Source organism: Taudactylus pleione, unplaced genomic scaffold (genome assembly GCF_031769625.1).
Source record: "Taudactylus pleione unplaced genomic scaffold, aTauple2 ptg000008l, whole genome shotgun sequence".
NCBI classification, from domain to species: domain Eukaryota; kingdom Metazoa; phylum Chordata; class Amphibia; order Anura; family Myobatrachidae; genus Taudactylus; species Taudactylus pleione.
Genome location: NW_028284411.1, coordinates 9,143,073 through 9,162,244, shown reverse-complemented (window position 1 = coordinate 9,162,244; position 19,172 = coordinate 9,143,073). Strand labels below are relative to the sequence as shown.

The 19,172-nt window shown below is 45.5% G+C and overlaps 1 protein-coding gene across 24 annotated transcripts in view; it reads right to left on the bottom strand.

Moving 5' to 3' along the window:
- Positions 1-19,172, bottom strand: part of TCF7L2 (transcription factor 7 like 2) — a 226,595-nt gene that overhangs the window by 137,275 nt on the left and 70,148 nt on the right. For 13 of the 24 annotated variants that reach the window (XM_088465734.1, XM_088465748.1, XM_088465740.1 and 10 more), the window contains exon 4: positions 15,274-15,330. The exons of the other annotated variants lie outside the window; for them this stretch is intronic. In XM_088465734.1, the coding sequence (XP_088321860.1) occupies positions 15,274-15,330 (57 nt within the window). The remainder of the gene's footprint in view (positions 1-15,273; positions 15,331-19,172) is intronic. 24 annotated transcript variants of the gene reach the window in all.

The following is a 19,172-nucleotide window of genomic DNA, read 5'->3' as shown; positions in this document are numbered from 1 at the left end:
CTCTCTACAAAAGGGGCAGCTGTCGATGTTGATCGACAGCTCACCACGTTTTGTAGGCGGGTCGGGGGGGTGGTTTCCAAAACGGAGGCGTTCCTTAAGGAACGCCTACCGTTTTGTGGGCGGCCGCACTGACATCAGCTCCCTGGGGCTTGCGGCTGCCGAGACCCAACCTTAGGGTCTCGTCGCAAGCCCCGTTGGTCGCGATGGTGTTCACCATCATGACCATCAACTTGGTCGGTCGTTAAGCTGTGGGTGGTAAACCACAGCTTACCTAACGACCAGAAGGCCGCACTTCAAAATGAAGAGACCACCCTCATTCAGAACGAGCGCTCGCTTCTTGCGAGTGCCTCTGAATGAGGGCCTTAGTTCCGTATACGCGACGTGGGAGCAATCGCGCCCGACTTGCTTTCAACTCTGCATCGACTTCTCGAGCCTTTAGATGGGAATCTGCAGTAATTGTGTTTTATTTTGCAGAGAGCGCTATAACATAGTTACTGCCATCCTACATTGTCTAGCACATTAAAGTTGGTGAAAAAGGTGGTCGGGGAGGTAAAGTATGAACACAAAGGGGTTAAAGTGTTTGCTGGTGTTTAAAAAAAAAATGGGTGTGAGGGGAAAGGGGTTACCTTCTAGTGAATAAGAGCCTTATAATGGTGTCACACTAGGTAACTCGGCCATAAGCCAAACTGTGAACAAACTGGCATTGTGTAAGAATGTGATTAATCATGAAATTAGCACGCTATCACCTTGTAACCTTCTCCAGGCAGAGTTATATGTCTGGGAGGACAGGACTGCATAAGCCTGACAATATGGGAATGCTACAGACAGCAGAGAGGCCTGTATGCCACAGCAGAGAGGCCTGTATGCCACAGCAGAGAGGCCTGTATTCCACAGCAGAGAGGCCTGTATTCCACAGGAGAGAGGCCTGTATGCCACAGGAGAGAGGCCTGTATGCCACAGCAGAGAGGCCTGTATGCCACAGCAGAGAGGCCTGTATGCCACAGCAGAGAGGCCTGTATTCCACAGCAGAGAGGCCTGTATTCCACAGGAGAGAGGCCTGTATGCCACAGGAGAGAGGCCTGTATGCCACAGGAGAGGCCTGTATGCCACAGGAGAGAGGCCTGTATGCCACAGGAGAGAGGCCTGTATGCCACAGGAGAGAGGCCTGTATGCCACAGCAGAGAGGCCTGTATGCCACAGCAGAGAGGCCTGTATGCCACAGCAGAGAGGCCTGTATGCCACAGCAGAGAGGCCTGTATGCCACAGCAAAGAGGCCTGTACGCCACAGGAGAGAGGCCTGTATGCCACAGGAGAGAGGCCTGTATGCCACAGGAGAGAGGCCTGTATGCCACAGCAATGAGCCTGTATGCTAGAGTCTACAGCAGAGAAACCTATTTGCCAAATGAGAAAGGCCTGTTTACTACAGCAGAGAGTCCTGTATGCCACAGGAGAGAGGCCTGTACACCACAGCAGAGAGGCCTGTACGCCACAGCAGAGAGGCCTGTATGCCACAGCAGAGAGGCTTGTACGCCACAGCAGAGAGGCCTGTACGCCACAGCAGAGAGGCCTGTACGCCACAGAAGAGAGGCCTGTATGCCACAGCATAGAGACCAGGAGAGAGGCCAGTTTGCTCCAGGAGAGAGGCCTGTTTGCTCCAGGAGAGGCCTGTTTGCCCCAGCAGAGATGTCTGTTTGCTCCAGGAGAGATGCCTGTTTGCTACAGGAGAGATGTCTGTTTGCTATAGCAGAGATATCTGTTTGCTCCAGGAGAGATGCCTGTTTGCTATAGCAGAGATGTCTGTTTGCTCCAGGAGAGATGCCTGTTTGCTATAGCAGAGATATCTGTTTGCTCCAGGAGAGATGCCTGTTTGCTCCAGGAGAGATGCCTGTTTGCTCCAGGAGAGATGCCTGTTTGCTCCAGGAGAGATGCCTGTTTGCTATAGCAGAGATATCTGTTTGCTCCAGGAGAGATGCCTGTTTGCTCCAGGAGAGATGCACGTTTGCTACAGGATAGAGGCCTGTTTGACAGCTACCTTAATGCATGTTTAGAAGAATACACACAATTAAGCCTGTGCAATACAAAAAATGTACGTCCACGTTTTTCCGAGCAGCTAGTTTGAGATGGTACTGCGACACGTATGAGACCCAACCTGCGCTATACCCACGTGTGAGCGTTAGGTCTAAGTACCTGTGCTCATGGCCTGCCCCCTTATTACACCTATTCAAAATAAAAGACTGAAATATATCTACCCATTTCACATAGATTATAGGGCTGACTCTTAGGTGGAAGCAAAGTAAAGAAAGCGAGTAACTTTGCACCTGAACAATACCATGTTGCACTGCAGGTATATACATGGCAGTTGCTGGCATCGGCTTCCATAGTACATACAACCATAGCGCCTATTCGCAAATTTAAATAGATATATAGAACTATATATATAAAAAACCAGTACAAACAGGCATCCGCGTTCGGAGAATCGTTTAAGTAACCAAATAACTTGTATTTAAACAACTATATATATATATATATAAATATATATATATATATATATATAAAATGACCAATAAGAAACATTTATTACTTTGCTGCAGTACGTCTATAATAAGGTTTTGTTCACTTTTAAATCCCAGAATTTTAAAACAAAATGAAATCATCAGCAGTTTCACTGGAACCTTTTTACCTGCCTCTGGTTTGTGGAAGCCACATAAATACATTTAGGCTCATATGCAAAATGAGTTATAACCGTGCGTGTTACAGCGACATAAAAAGGAAGGCGTTACGCTGATACTGATCAGTGCTCGGTAGTGTGGCGCAGACAGAGGGCGCTGTGCGATTCCCGTCAGAATGTGCAGCCTCAGCCAACAAACCACAAACATTCACTTTATTTATTTGGAAAGAGCATTTCTGGAGCTGAATAGCAGTAAAATAACACACAGCCAGGAGGACAATAGAGGCTCCAGGGCAGAACATGTGCAAATAGAGATTTTTGGAAATGAATCAGTTTCCTGAATGCCGTCTATTTGCGGTTAACAGGCAAGATGTCATTGTTGCCGGAAGTGTATTGTGCATTGGTGTGAGGAACAGGCAGGATGCTGGGGCTGAGACAGTCGCAGGCAAAAAATCTGCGCAAAATCAGATCAGGACCGGGCACAAATACCCCCGGGCTCCATTCCAAAGCTACCCTCCAGGTACTGTGCCCGAGTCAGGTCATGTGATGCCCGCATTTGCTGGATCTTAGTGGGCCAAGATACTGAAACACTGGGGAACATTTGTAAAGATGCCTACATTGAAATAGGGTGCAAAAACAGAATGCATTGTAAGCTTTGCCTCTGTGACTGTTAGCACCCAGGATTGTTTCATTAATCTATTCCCAGTTGTAAAACGGAATGTGCTAAAAAAAAATGTTAATAAACATAGCAAAAAATGAAAAGAAAATCTGCACTGACACAGATTATAAGGGGTAAGCATAACTAAGGGGAGAGTTTTTAGAAGTGGAGATGTTGCCCATAGCAACCAATCAGATTCTACTTAACATTTAACCAGCACCTTCTAGAACAGAGGTAGGGAACCTTTTCTTCTGCCGAGGGCCATTTTGATATATATAATCTAACATTATTTGCTGGCCCGGTGCAGGCTACACCCCCTCCGTGTGACATCACATGGGGGCGGAACCACAATTGCCAGAGATTACAGCACTTCCTGGAGCATCCTGTAAGGGCAGCGGTGTGACCATCTGAAGCATCCTAAGGATGTTCCAGGCGGCACTGCTGCATAGATTCTGGCTGCAGGGAGCCATTCTGGGCACCCCGCTAGCCAGATGAGGCTAGCAGAAAACAGCTCAGAGGGCCAGACCAAATGATTCAGGGGGCCTTATACGGCCCCCGGGCCTGAGGTTCCCCATCCCAGTTCTAGAAGATAATAGCTAGAATCTGATTGGTTGCTATGGGCAACATCTCCACTTCTAAAAACTCTCACTTTAGTAAATTTACCCCTAAATGTCCTCCTATATAGCACCTTGGGTTTGTCCTGCACCAGATCTGATCTGGCATACTGGGCAAAGTAAATTCTTCAGAGAAAAACATACATAGAAAATAGGGGATAAGTCACAATAAGAGAGTAGACGTCAAAACTACATTTTAAACATATTGCACATAAACATAGAATAGCATACTGCATAGTATAATGTAACATAACAAGGGGATGCTTTGCAGCAATAAAAAGAAAAAAAGTTAAAAAAAAAACAGAGGTAATTAGAGGGTCACTGTGCGCAACTGCAAATTATTTTTTACAAGTAATCCTCAAAAGTCCCAAAAAAAAAAGAAGAAAGAAAATAGGAAGCTAGAAAAGGTAGTGAGAGTAGGGAGCGAAAGGTCAGGAAAGACCGGGGAGGGACACACTTTGAGACCTGTACCATGGTGACCATACTGCATAAAACATATCCACCGTGTTATTTTGTAGACTTGTTATATACTCCATTTTGGCCACGAACCAAATACGGTTGAAGAGCTGTTGACGAGTCGGAGGGTGTGGTTGTTTCCAAGATCCAGCAATCTGATATTTAGCAGCGCAAGAAATATGCAAACTTAATATGTTTTCATGTTTGGAGAGCTAGCAGGCCAGGGCACACCGAAGCAGCGATGCTGGATTAAGAGGAGCACTAAGGTGGACTAGAGAAGATATCAGGGATTGGACCATCAACCAGAAAGAGGTGATATTAGGGCACGTCCACTAGACATGGAAAAACGATCCTACTTGACCTCATTGTCTCCAGCAAAGCTTAGAGGTATTAGGGTACATTTGATGTAAACGTTCTGGGACAAGATGCCAGCTGGTGTATATTTTATAGGAGTTTTCCTTGACGGAAACGCTGATAGAGCATTTAGAGATGTTGAGACGAATGGCTTCCCAAGTGTCTTCTCCTAAAGAAATGTCTGAATCCGATTGCCAGATTTGTTAATGGGTCGCCAGAGGAGGAGAATCCTGCATTAGGATGGACTGATAAATTTGGGATATGATGCCCTTATCCATAGGCCTATAGATGCATAGACGTCCCATCGCCACGGGGTTCCGTAAGGAGTCCGGAGATGAAGTGAGAAAATGACTGATCTGGAGGTATTGATAGAAACAAGACTGAGGAAGAGAGTATTTCTCCAGCAGTTCAAGAAAGATTGTGGTGCAAAGCCTCCCAGAATGTGAAGAAAACGGGTGATGCCGGCAGCAGACCAAGTGGAGACCATGTGATGCAAATGGCCTGGGGAGGAAGGGGGGATGAAACCACAGAGGCGTTTGAGGAAAAGGATGATTAGATATGGCGAATATTGAGTTAAGAGAGTCCCAAATTGACAAAGTGAGTGCAATTGAGGGAATCGACAAAGTGGAAAGAGGTCTATGTTTCCGAAGGAGCTACGGTAGGTCAAAAACAGAGGAGATCTTACTGAGTAGCACCCAGTAGTTTTGGGGGAGTGCCAAGCAACTAACTGGCTCAGTCTGGAGGCTTGATAGTTTTTAGCCAAACGACTGGAGACCAAGTCTTCCAGCTGTGGTGCTCTTAAAAAGAATGTCCCTACGCAGACGGGGTCTCCTATTGTTTCATTGAAGAGAGGAAAGAACATGATATGGAACTGTCACAGGAAGAGTCTGAAAAAGGTACAGTAGTTTGGGCAGGACATTCATTTTAATCGCATTAATGCGACCAACCCAAGAGATAAATAAAGTTCGCCAACGGAGATATCCTGTTCTCTATAGGAAGGGGGGTAGTTTGCTTTGTATAGACTGTTATAACATTTTTATAAGTATTTGATGGATTCCGTTCGCCAATTGAAAGTAAAATTAAGACGAATGAGAGCTAGGGACTGTTTCAGAATATGAAAAAGGTAAGGCTTCTGACTTGACGGGATTTATCTTGTAGCCGGATAGTTGCCCAAGAGTTTTCGAAATAAGTTCGGAGGAGATATCAGGGGGTTGGTAAGGGTAAGAAGGACACCGTTGGCGAATAGAGAAAAATTGTAAAACGAGCCCCCACAGAGACGCCAGAGATATCTTGGTTCGCTCGTATCCTGCAGGCCAGGGGTTCAATGACTAGGGCAAGATTAGTGGGGAGAGAGGACACCCCTATCTTGTGCCATTGGATATGGGAAATACTCAGAGAGAAGGACCCTAGCGAGGACTGAGGTAGAGAGGTTATAATACAGGGCCTTAACATCCTGGAGAAATTTACCTCCAAAGCCAAAACTGAGGAGGGTGTTAGTCATGAAGGACCATGAGACCATATCGAAGGCCTTCTCGGTGTTGACGGCAAGAAGAAGTGAGGGGAGCTTGATAAGAGTTTAATGTGGTGTATAAGGTCTACTGTACGTCTAGTATTATCGAGGGCTTGGCGGGAAGAGACGAAGCCTACTTGATGGATAAGGGAGGGGAGGATGTGATTTATTCTATTTGCCAAAATTTTGGAGAAGAGTTTGAGGTCTGTGTTTAAGAGGGAGATCGGTCGGTAGTTGGTCACTAATTGGGGGTCTTTACTGGCAAAGTAGATTCTACAACTGGGCCACCAGGGACTGGTTAATATATGGCCACAATGTGACCATGGATCACCAGGCAACATACAGAAAGTGCACCCAGTATTGTATACCAACAGGGCTGAGCTGTGTATGCTACACTGCCCTGCAGGCATTGGGCTAGGCATGGTACGCTGCCCGCCAGGCAATGGGCTTCTATGGTACACTGCCCAGAAGGCAACAGGCTCTGAATGATATGTGCCCACCAATGGGCTTGTATGATACACTGCCCACCAGGCAATGAGATCTGTATGGTACACTGCTCACAGGGTAATGAAATCTCTACGGTACACAGCCAATGGACTCTGTATGGTACACTGCCTACCAAGCAATGGCATCCGTATGGTACACTGCCCACCAAGCAATGGCATCCATATGGTACACTGCCCACCAAGCAATGGGCTCTGTATGGTACACTACCCACCAGGCAATGGGCTTTGTATGCTACACTGACCACCAGGCAATGGGGTCTGTATGGTACACTGCCCTCCAGGCAATGGGCTCTATATGGTACACTACTCAACAGGCAATGGGCTCTGTATGGTACACTACTCAACATGCAATGGGCTCTGTATGGTACACTACTCAACAGGCAATGGGCTCTGTATGGTACACTGTCCACCAAGCAATGGGCTCTGTATGGTACACTGCCCCCCAGGCAATGGGCTCTGTATGGTACACTGTCCTCCAGGCAATGGGCTCTGTATGGTACACTGCCCCCCAGGCAATGGGCTCTGTATGGTACACTACCCCCAGGCAATGGGCCCTGTATGGTACCCTGCCCCCCAGGCAATGGGCTCTGGATGGTACACTGCCCCCCAGGCAATGGACTCTGTATGGTACACTACCCCCAGGCAATGGACTCTGTATGGTACACTACCCCCCAGACAATGGGCTCTGTATGGTACACTACCCACCAGGCAATGGGCTCTGTATGGTACACTACCCACCAGGCAATGGGCTCTGTATGGTACACTACCCACCAGGCAATGGGCTCTGTATGGTACACTGCCCCCCAGGCAATGGGTTCTGTATGGTACACTGCCCCCCAGGCAATGGGCTCTGTATGGTACACTGCCCTCCAGGCAATGGGCTCTGTATGGTACACTACCCACCAGGCAATGGGCTCTGTATGGTACACTGTCCCCCAGGCAATGGGCTCTGTATGGTACACTGCCCCCAGGCAATGGGCTCCTTATGGTACACTGCCCCCCAGGCAATGGGCTCTGTATGGTACACTGCCCCCCAGGAAATGGGCTCTGTATGGTACACTGCCCCCCAGGCAATGGGCTCTGTATGGTACACTACCCCTCAGGCAATGGGCTCTGTATGGTACACACTTTGTGCAACGAGGTGTATACTAACTACTTTTTACATTCCAAAGTAAATGGTGCGACACCTGGGGAGGAGCTGCGTGTGCACAGGCAGACAATGTTGTGTTTACCAAGGTGCAACTATACTAAAGTCACATGTAAACAGTAACCAGAGGATGGCGATGCTGCAGACTGTTAGCGCGGTGTCAGAATGCGTCTGTTTATATCAGGTGTGACATAAAGCCATCCAGCGCAATAAATCATTCAAAACCTGTTTATGGGGCAGATATAAACGCAACCACAGGCTGAGTGTACTTTATCTCTTTATGTATATACAAACCTTCACTGAAACATATCTGATTATCTGATAACCACATTTATCACCTACTGATTCATGCAGACACTCTATATCTTGTTCTCGATCGTGGAAAATTAACAGCAATGCAGGAGAAATCTAACGTGGGTGTTCTCCAACTAACTCTGCAGAGGACTGAAAGCAACAAGACAGCCCCTAACGCATATAAAAGGGCCATTGCTTCTAGTGTTACCATACCCACTGGGGATTTCACATGTGTTGTGGTAGCGTCTTGCAGAATGTTACACGTTTCATTTTTATATACCGCATGGAAAAGCGCCTGTAGCCCCCGGCGAGCTTGATTCAGAGATTTGCCGATGTTTTTGCAGTTGAGAGATTATCTGTAAACTGTGCATGCGCCCGCTATATATTCCCTTAGTCGCTCGCTGAAATTTTTAATTCGCAATGTGATTGACAGGCCGGCAGCTTTTTGGGGAGGTAACGGGGAGTGGCGTTGTGTTGTGAGCGTTTTCAGGACGCTTTGCTGCCTGTGCCTGCCATCCCATGCACAGGAAACATGACCTACTCAGGACTGCGACAATCTAATGATCTGTGACCGATGTTGAGACTTTTTATGCAGATGCTTTGATTTGCAAAGTCGTGGGTGGCAGTCTGGATACACCTCCCAGCGACTGCGACATTTGCATATTTTCATAGATCCGCTGCGTACAAATTTTCACAGCTGCGGTGGCAATTGCGTACTGTACTTCTCTGAATCAGGCCCAGTGATCTGTAAAACACTAGGGAGAACATCAGTGGGTAAAGACATGGGGGTAAATTTACTAAAGTGAGAGTTTTTAGAAGTGAGTTTTAGAAGAGATGTTGCCCATAGCAACCAATCAGATTCTAGCTATTATCTTCTAGAAGCTGCTAGATGAATGGTAAGTAGAATCTGATTGGTTGCTATGGGCAACATTTCTTTTACAACTCACTTCTAAAAATTCTCACTTTAGTAAATTTACCCCCGGCTATCACCCAGGAATAGCTCCTCACTCCTCTGTGCTGTTTGTCAGATGCTCGGACTGGTTACAGATGTGTCTACATACATCTTACGTCTGTGTGCTACAAGTCGCAGTAAACATAACGCGTGAGAGAGGTACGACTCGATAGCGCGTCTTTTCATGCGACTTTTTGCAATGCGAATAAGAACACAGGCAACTTCTGCTGATTAAAATGATATGTGGCATGCCTATATGCTGTGCGTAAGCCTGCGGGTGTATCTGCATGCCAAATGCTACGTTACAGTATCAGCGACTAACACTGTAACGTAGCATTTTGCATGCATACACAGCAGAGAATATAGGAATGCTCCATATCAGTTTAATCAGCAGATATGTCCTATGCGCATCGCGTTGCGAATATGATGCATTTGAAAGTAAAAAAGTCGCACAAAATTATGTTTACCGCTACCGAGTAACGCAATGGCATGGCGCAACTACAAGGGCTGTTTAATGTGCAAGGAAGTAAGAGTGTATGTGAACACATTCTGTACATACAGACCCAGCACATTCCTCTGTGAGCTTTCCCGCATATGGACACACAGAAGCTGACTGACCTAAAACGCTCTGCGCTGCTGTCAATACTCTAATGCCTAAACTGACTAAAAGATTTTCTTGCTCCGCCTAGTTTTGTAAAATGAGCACAGTGGGTGCAATAAGCCTGGACAAAGACACATTAAAAAAAATCTGCGGCCCCTCGCCATACGCTACTGGAAACAGTGGTCAGTGACTAGGACAAAAACACTTTATGCTTAGTTATCTCTCAGAGAGCAGTCACATGTCGGAGCAGAAATGTAACAAGCAGAACACAATACAATGTAACACAACAGAGAACATCGCCACACATTTACACACAATCACACCCGGCACTCTGATCATCCCCACAGATGAAAACATTTGTGTTCAATGGAATGGTATGTAGCACAGGTGTGTGTACATCAGGCAGCTGCATGCAGGTCAGGTTTGGCTACTTTCCACGTGGGTGGGATAAACAAAGACTTAAACATTTTAATACCAACGGGCAAAAATACCGCAGGCCCAACACTTACACAGCTATTTCAGGGACCAAACCAATATTCAAGAGCATGGACAGGCAACCTCCGCCACTCCAGCTGCTGTGGAACTACAATACCCAGCATGCCCTGCCGCAGTTTTCAGCATACCCTAACAGCAAAACTCTGGCAGGAGTTCCACAGCAGCTGGAGTGCCATACGGTGCCGACACCTGTTCAAAAGAATGCAATCAGACAAGCAGGGAACTAGTGAGATAACCGAGGCATGAGGCACTTAGGGGTAAATTTACTAAAGTGAGAGTTTTTAGAAGTGAGGAGCTCATGCAGAGCCGCTCGCTAGATGCGTACGCTCGCACCCAGCGTATGCAAATTCGGCAAAGTGACGGCATGGCAGGCGATCGCACAGCAAGGCATAAGCACGCCCACTATGTCCTGGCGTGCAATCACTTTGTGTATGTAGACGCCCACCAGCCTGTCTTAAGACGCCCACTTGCGCACGTCATCTCCTGGAAGTGTATGCAACCATCGGTACATCGGGTACCATCGGAAGCGAACGCAGCGCTTGAGGTGGACTATACAACCAGGTGACGTGTACTATGAGGGCGCCTCTACAATGGCGTTAAGACGCTCAGGCATGCCTGCTTTCACACCTCCACTCCCCCGTTGTTAATGGCCAGCCCCTGTCATCACCCCAAACTGCTTCTCCTGTCACTCACTCTGCTGGGCAGTCTATGCGCAGTGAGTGAACGCTTCCCGAGCTTTCGCACTGGTTCGCGCACGCGCACTGTGATCCATACGCATGCGCAGAATGCGAACATCGGCCAGCTACGAGCGAACGCTTCTTAGCGTCCGGGTCTGAATCAGGTCGTGAGTTTTAGAAGAGATGTTGCCCATAGCAACCAATCAGATTCTACTTAATATTTTTCTAGCACCTTCTAGAGGATAATCGCTAGAATCTGATTGGTTGCTATGGGCAACATCTCTTCTAAAACGCACTTCTAAAAATTCTCACTTTAGTAAATTTACCCCTTAGTGTCTCATGCTTCAGTGATACCACTAACCCACCCAGTTACGTAAGATGAATATTGGCTCAGCCACTCTGCGCAGTGTAGGTAGGCAATTACTTCCCTCCAGGTGGCTGACCGTCATATCATAGAGGAGCTCAGCACGTGGGCTGAGCAACAATAAACACAGCAAATTCATGCACATAGACCAGTATAAATCACTGTTACATTCTTATCTGCTGCTCTATAAATGTAAAATACCAACTGAGCGTGACCATAAAGATATTTCCATAACGGGCTCATTCCTGACCCGCGGCCTGGCACCCTGCTCTATACACACAGTGTCATACATTCCCAGCTATGACAGGTTGCTGAAACCTCCGCACGTTTAGGAAAGTTACTAGTACTGTAACTCTTGTATTTAAAAACCAGGTCCGGAGATATGTTAACACTGGGTGACACATAGGGGGCAGTGCAGAAGGGACTGCAGGCATCTGCTAAGGGTTCCGTGCAGACAGAGGAAATAACAGTTGTGTTACACATTGCATTTGGTTTTACGTTCATTTTGCAGAATTTTCCCTCAATATTGCAGATTACATGTGATTTTATAAGTCGCTCTAAATCTTGCTCTATGCCATATAGCTGTAATATATAATGCTCAGGGATAGGTCAAGGTGCAAAATGTTTTTTAGTCTGACGAACCCCATTACCTGCATGCAGCAGAGGCAGACATTTTGTGGCCTAAACCAATATATTAATGAGAAGGCAGGCTAGCGACAGAGAGATGTGAGGGATGTCTCTGAAACATGTGGGACGTCACTTAGGCACGAAGGTTATTACAGAGACGCAAGGGACGTCACTGAGACAGGAGGAACATCACTGAGACATGAGGGACATCACTGAGACATGGCGTGAGGGTCATCACTGAGACATGAGGGACATCACTGAGACAGGAGGAACATCACTGAGACAGGAGGAACATCACTGAGACATGAGACGTGAGGGGCATCACTGAGACATGAGACGTGAGGGACATCACTGAGACATGAGGGACATCACTGAGACATGAGGGACATCACAGACATAAGGCATGACAGTCATCAATGAGACACAAGATGTGAGGGACATCACTGAGATATGAGACGTGTGGGACATCACTGAGACATAAGGGACATCACTGAGACATGAGACGTGATGGACATCATGGGGACATGAGACCAGAGGGACATCACAGAGCCTTGAGACCAGAGGGACATTTGTGAGACTTGAGGGACATCAATGAGACATGAGGGACATCACTGAGGGCAAAGGTGATTACAGGGACATGAGGGACGTCACTGAGGGTGATCACCAAGACAAGAGACGTGAGGGACATTACTGAGACATAAGACATAGGAGACATCACTGACACGTGAGGGCGATCACCAAGACATGAGATGTGAGGGACATTACTGAAACTTGAGGGACATCACTGAGACATGAAACACATTACTGAGACATGAGGAGTTTCACGAAGACATGACAGGTGAAAAACATTGCCAAGACATGAGGTACATAAGACATGAGAGGTGAGAAACATCATCAAGACAAGAAGGATTGACAGAGACGTGAGAGACATAACGAAACATAAGAAATAAGGGACATCTCTGAGAAATGAGACGTCATCATGGAGGCATGATGGATTGAAAGACGTGAGGGACATCACTGAGACATAAGGCATGACAGTCATCAATGAGACGAGATGTAAGGGACATCACTGAGACATGAGGTACATCACTGAGACATGAGATGTGATGGACATCACGGGAACATGAGACCAGAGAGACATTTGTGAGACCTGAGGGACATCACAGAGACATAAAACATGGGGAATATTACTGATAGGTGAAAGTGATTACAGAGACATGAGGGCCATCACTGAGGGCGATCAACAAGACATGAGACGTGAGGGACATTACTGAGACATAAGACATAAGGGACATCACCGACACGTGAGGACGATCACCAAGACATGAGATGTGAGGGACATCACTAAAACTTGAGGGACATCACTGAAACATGAGACCTGAGACATTGCTAAGACATGAGACACATCACTGAGACATGAGGAGCTTCACTAAGACATGACAGGTGAAAAACATCACCAAGACATGAGGTACATAAGACATGAGAGGTGAGGAACATCACCAAGACAAGAAGGATTGATAGAGACGTGAGAGACATAACTGAGACATAAGACATAAGTGACATCTCTGAGAAATGAGACGTCATTATGGAGGCATGATGGATTGAAGGATGCGAGGGACATAATTGAGACATAAGGGACATAACCGAGATATGAGACATGAGGGACATTACTGAGACATGAGGGACATAAATGGGACATAAGACATGAGGGACATCTGAGACATGAGGGGCATCACCAAGACATGAAACATGAGGGACATCACCAAGTCATGAGATATGAGGGACATCCCCAAGACATGAGATAGAGGGACATCACTGAGACATAACATGTGAGGGACATCATAAAGTCATGAGGGACATCACAGAGATGTGAGGGAGATCACCGAGACACGAGGAGCATTGCTGAAACATGGGGGACATCACTGTGACAAGAGGGACAATGTTCATATGTGAGGGACCCCCCCTGTGCCTGGGAATTAGGAACACTTGGAAACTATAATGGACATACAAGTTCCTGCTCATGAATATTGGGTCACACACAATATGACTGCCTCAGCTGCATGTAGGTAACCACAGGGTAGTGGATAGAGCCTTCTTCTGTAGATGTACCCTGACATCATCACTTACTGTCCAACCTCATTCCCTACTATCCACATTGACATAGAGGGGGAATATAAACCTGTGGAGAGCGATGCAAGCCACCGTGCCCGAAGCATGGTGAGCGAAGCGAGCCCACGAGGGGACAGGTTTCTCCTTTTGGTGGCCTTTATGGGCATGGAACTGCACTTCCGCCCTCACTCCACGTCACTTCCAGGTACTTTTACTGAAGGGGATCTATACACTACCGTGACCACTGCACTCTATACAACTAAACTTGCTTAGAAAGTAATTAGATGTAACGACTTCCTGTCTTAGCTGAAAGATACAACTTTCCAACACCCAGGGTGGGTGGGAAATGTCTATATGGAGCCAAGTGTAATATTTACTTAAGGGAACCGTAGAATCACCAGTATTTCACCATCACATTTATACTTACATCATGCTGATAAGACAAATTATATTTACCAGGCCCATTTGTTCTAAAAGCCACCACATGAGTCATTGTGATTCCTTTAACTCTTCTTTTAGGGGAACTCATTGAACACACTTATTGTATTATCGCTACACATCGCATGTGAGTGTTTTCAGGCATGAAAGTGATGAATGTGTAAAATGTGGCTGCACACCCTTCCTACACCCAATGCTGGCTGAGAGTGGCTGGGATGGTAATGGAAAGGCTGTAATTGCCTATCTACAACAGATAACCAAGGTAATATATCAGTCTGCTTTATCAGACATTGCTGAGCCACTGCACAGCTCACTTATCGATGAGTCACTATCATGTTATGCGGGATGAACGTTCTTGGACTTGTGGCAGCACGTGGTGAACAACTGTACAGTTTAACAGGTAAGACAATGCATCAACACACTTCCCCTCTTTAAAGTTCTATACGTGGCATTTAACTTTAAATATAAGGCTGGAGAGATATCAGAAGCCGGGCACCTCAAACCCGGAGCCCAGTTTTTGGGGGTACACTCTATAGTCGTGAATGGGTCCCCTGTGCTCTAGGTCCAGAAAGCAGCAAGTGCAACATTTTTATTGCCATGTCTCCCCTCTGATATAAAATAACATTTAATGCATATTTCTCTCTAGCCAGGCAAATGTCTTCTCCCAATCGGGCCATATGTAAAGATCGTCATTTGTTTATAAGGAGCGGCAGTGTCCAAGGAGCATATAAAGGTTATCCATACAACACACATCGACTTCTATTACTCCCCATAGCAACAAGCCTATTTATAATGTGTCCTACCTGCATCAAAGGACTGCAACAAGAAGCTAAATGCAGGTCTAGAGGTACATTCACGCACTAAGATGAAGAAGAAACTCACATCAGCAGGTAAATGAAACGCTTCCAATTACATTACATGCACAATTAAAAGCATTTACACTCAATCTCCGTTTTAAAGTTAGCTAAACCATTAAAAAGGAAAAAGAAAAAAAAAAAAAGAAAAAACACATGAAGAAACAGAAAAGAAAAAAGTATAAAGGGTCAAGCAAAAAGCAGGCGCAGTTCAGCAACCCCCGTCATTGTTTAATTATTCATTTTAATTTTCCCGTGGTTGTCCTTCTCCTGCTGACAGCAGTGATGTCATCGGAGACATGTGATGTCATCGAAGACATGGACTGTCATCTTGAGTACAAGTGACCAGGTGATCCCTGGGGCTCGAGGAGAAGGAAGGGGGGGGGATGGAAGGTGTTTGATGGGTTATTCTCGGTACCATACTCAAGTTCAAAGTAAAGACAAAAAAATAATAAAAAATAAAAAAAGACAACAAATGAAACATAAAACAAACAAAAGAAAATAAATAAGTCTGGAGTCTGCGCTGCTCGCAGCCGTGACCCCTCCATGCCGCAATGTAGGAAATGACGACGACACATCAACACAAATCTGCAGTGTCTACGATTTATTTATTTTTTGAGAAAAAATATTCGGCCCAAACTACTTAAACAATATGTACAGATAATGGGTAATTGTCTATAGCAGTGGTTCCCAAACTGTGCGCCGTGGCACCCTGGGGTTCCTTGGGACACTTGTAGGGGTGCCTCTGGTTGGTGGTCCACCATGAAATCAAATTATTTATGGTCAATGTAATGTAAATATGTGGACAAACAGAAGCGCAGACCTGTCCACCACCACATAACTGACCCTAAGAATGACAGATAAGCACAATTTATTTCACTTTACTACATTTTGTTCTGAACTTCTCAATAACAAAGTTTTGCCGTGAAAATAATGTTGATACTCTAGGGCGCCGTTATTCAAAAAAGTTTAGGAACCACTGGTCTATAGTGTGGTGATTTCATAACGAGCCCAAAATGTTATGATCTAAAATTTGAATTCATAACAAATAGTATAAAGGAAAAAAAGTTATGATTTTAAGAATTTAAAAAAAAAAAAAAAAAACTATTTCTGCCGGGTTTACCAATATATGTTGCATGACAAGGTTATCTCATTTACTGACGGTGGTTTATAACTCCCTGACCTGCAACCTCTCTGAATTCTACACAAATCCAGCCTGGCATCTCACCAACCAGGGGTTAACGAGACACCTCAATTAGCTAATTGGGGTAAGGAGTCACTGGTCTTTCCCATACGGTGAAACTATGGTGCAAAAGCTAATTTGTATACATAAAGTAAGACATTTGTTAATTAATTCAGTTAGCGTTAAGCATAAAAACATGGGTATAGATGATTCTGAGAGTGGGGGTTGCTCAATTAAAAACATATCACCAATAATCCTTGATTTTTAAGTTTTCATTTCAGTGACTTTAATTTATTAACATTTACTTATATAGTGCCAGCACAAACCGTAGCACATACCACTGGGAACAAAGCATTCATAAAACCAGACTGTATAATGATGACAGACAAAGATCTAAGGGGGCCCTGCCCGCAAGCTGACATTCTATAGTCATTTCAGTCCTATGGGTATATATTTACTAAAGTGAGAGTGGAGATGTTGCCCATAGCAACCAATCAGATTCTAGCTATTATCTTCTAGAAGGTGCTAGATAATAGTAGAAGTAGAATCTGATTGGTCGCTATGGGCAACATCTCCACTTCTAAAAACCCGCACTTTAGTAATTATACCCCCTAGAACCTGGTGGTTCATTAAACGATGTCACAACACAGTATTACAAAAAGGGTAACGGGACAATTAACAAAATGTAAGGTTGACTAACTGCAATAAAACCTCTGCAACTAATAAGGTTCAGTGAACCTCACCGGGGTCAGAGACTAATGGCTTTAATGGCCCTTTTAAATCACGGATTGTACTAATAAGAACATTTCCGTTTCAGTTTAACGCCAAGGAACACGTAAATACCGTACGTGCAGTGTGCAGATGTACTGCTCCGATAAGGTTTTATGCACACTTACATCATAGTCAAATATCTATTGTGTTGTGAACCTTTAAAACATTAATATGGGATATGTAACCTCTTACAGCTTATGTCCATAAAAATACAGTTAATGTTAAAATGAACCAGATCCTCCCCAGGGATTTTCATTTGGATCGTAGTACGCAATTTGGAAGAGGGCAACGTTTAGATCCGAGGTTTTGTCAACCTCTTTTTGTCTTGAAGCAAACAGCCCCCAGCAGAAAGCCCCTCCGAGCACCAGTGAATACATGTGCCCCAGGCCTCCCTGCTTTAGCTGTAACAGTTAAGTGTTTTGGAGAACAAGTAGTTATATTAATGCCTGCCTCAGTTTACTCTGCATGCCAAGGTAATTAAAGCAAGTTTGTTTTCTTTCCTTAAATTAAGTATACTTTCCTTCCGCCCTTTTAGATATTGCTTCCAAAACCCTGTGTGTGCTGCAGTATTAGGACACGTTTAGCACTCGCCGGAAGAATGGACAACATTCCTGATCTTCCTCAGTTACAATGGCGGACAGATGACTGTAATCCTCACTGTTATTAGACATTTATTTGCAACAAAAGATCCCGACGTCCTGTGAAATTCCACCATTCTTTAAGTCAGCATCTATCATATCATCATTCTGAAGGGTTGTTGCGATGGAGTACAAGAGAAGCCGTAGTTCACAAAGGCCAAATGTTTCATAGATCTGAATGATGAGCTTGCAGTCTCCTAGGTAACACATGTTCTGACAATATCAAACACAGTAACGCAGCAAGGAATGATGATATAGAAATACTCCATTGCCTCCTACTTTAAGAGAGATACAGTGGAAATTCCAGCTATTGAGCAGTTTTACTTTCATTCTTAAGGCTTTTATACCCACTGATGCTTAAGAGTCGGTCACACCACAGGTCTAACACTTTTGAGCTGGGGTTGGTAAACACCTTTTCACTCGCAGCTGGGACAACACTGGTCTTATTTCCTTAATGCGTTGACTTTAGTGATTAGAGGAGGCAGAGTTCAGAAAACTGCAATAATCCCTAATGCGGGTGCACTAGAGAGAATGGTTTCCACTATCATTTTCACACTCTATTCAGGTGCAAACACACACGCACATATTTTTTTTATTCTAGTCTCCTGTCCTGTGCACTGCGAACCACAGCGTCCTGTCTGCGTAGTTGCACCGATTGTGGCGGTCACTGCAGAGACAGACAGAGCTGTCTCCATCTCAACAAAAATAATTCTGTCAGGTGAACGGGTACATAGGCCAATGTCTTCCAAAGCTGCCCCCAGCATAGGGACGCCCACTGCTGACTTCTCATATGCGTCCAACGACATCAGTGTAACATCGACGCAGCCACGCAGCTTCTGAGCGAAGTCTGACCTGTCTCAAACACTGCGGCTCTCCTGACACGCTGAGAGCTCTCCTGCTGCGCAGATCGCCATGGCTGATTTATACACGCCCATGAAATGGCATTTACATGGGCGTCCCCTTGTTCCCTCCCACAAACGCTTACTACCTTTCACTTCACTTTGCGAGTGAATCCTCTGTTCATGCGCAGTACGGCTTTCACGCATGCGAAATGGCTAAAAATCGGTCAATCAGCGTAAATATCGACATTGCGCAAATCTGGGAATCAGGCCCTTCGTCTACATTGGGTGAGGCATCAGCTATGGGATTGCACCAGGTACAGCGCTAGTGCGAGTGCACGCTGATAATGATGGTGGCCACTTCCACAGGCTGGCAGAATAGGGGCAGTACTGGTGCACAGTTGCATGAATGCCCTC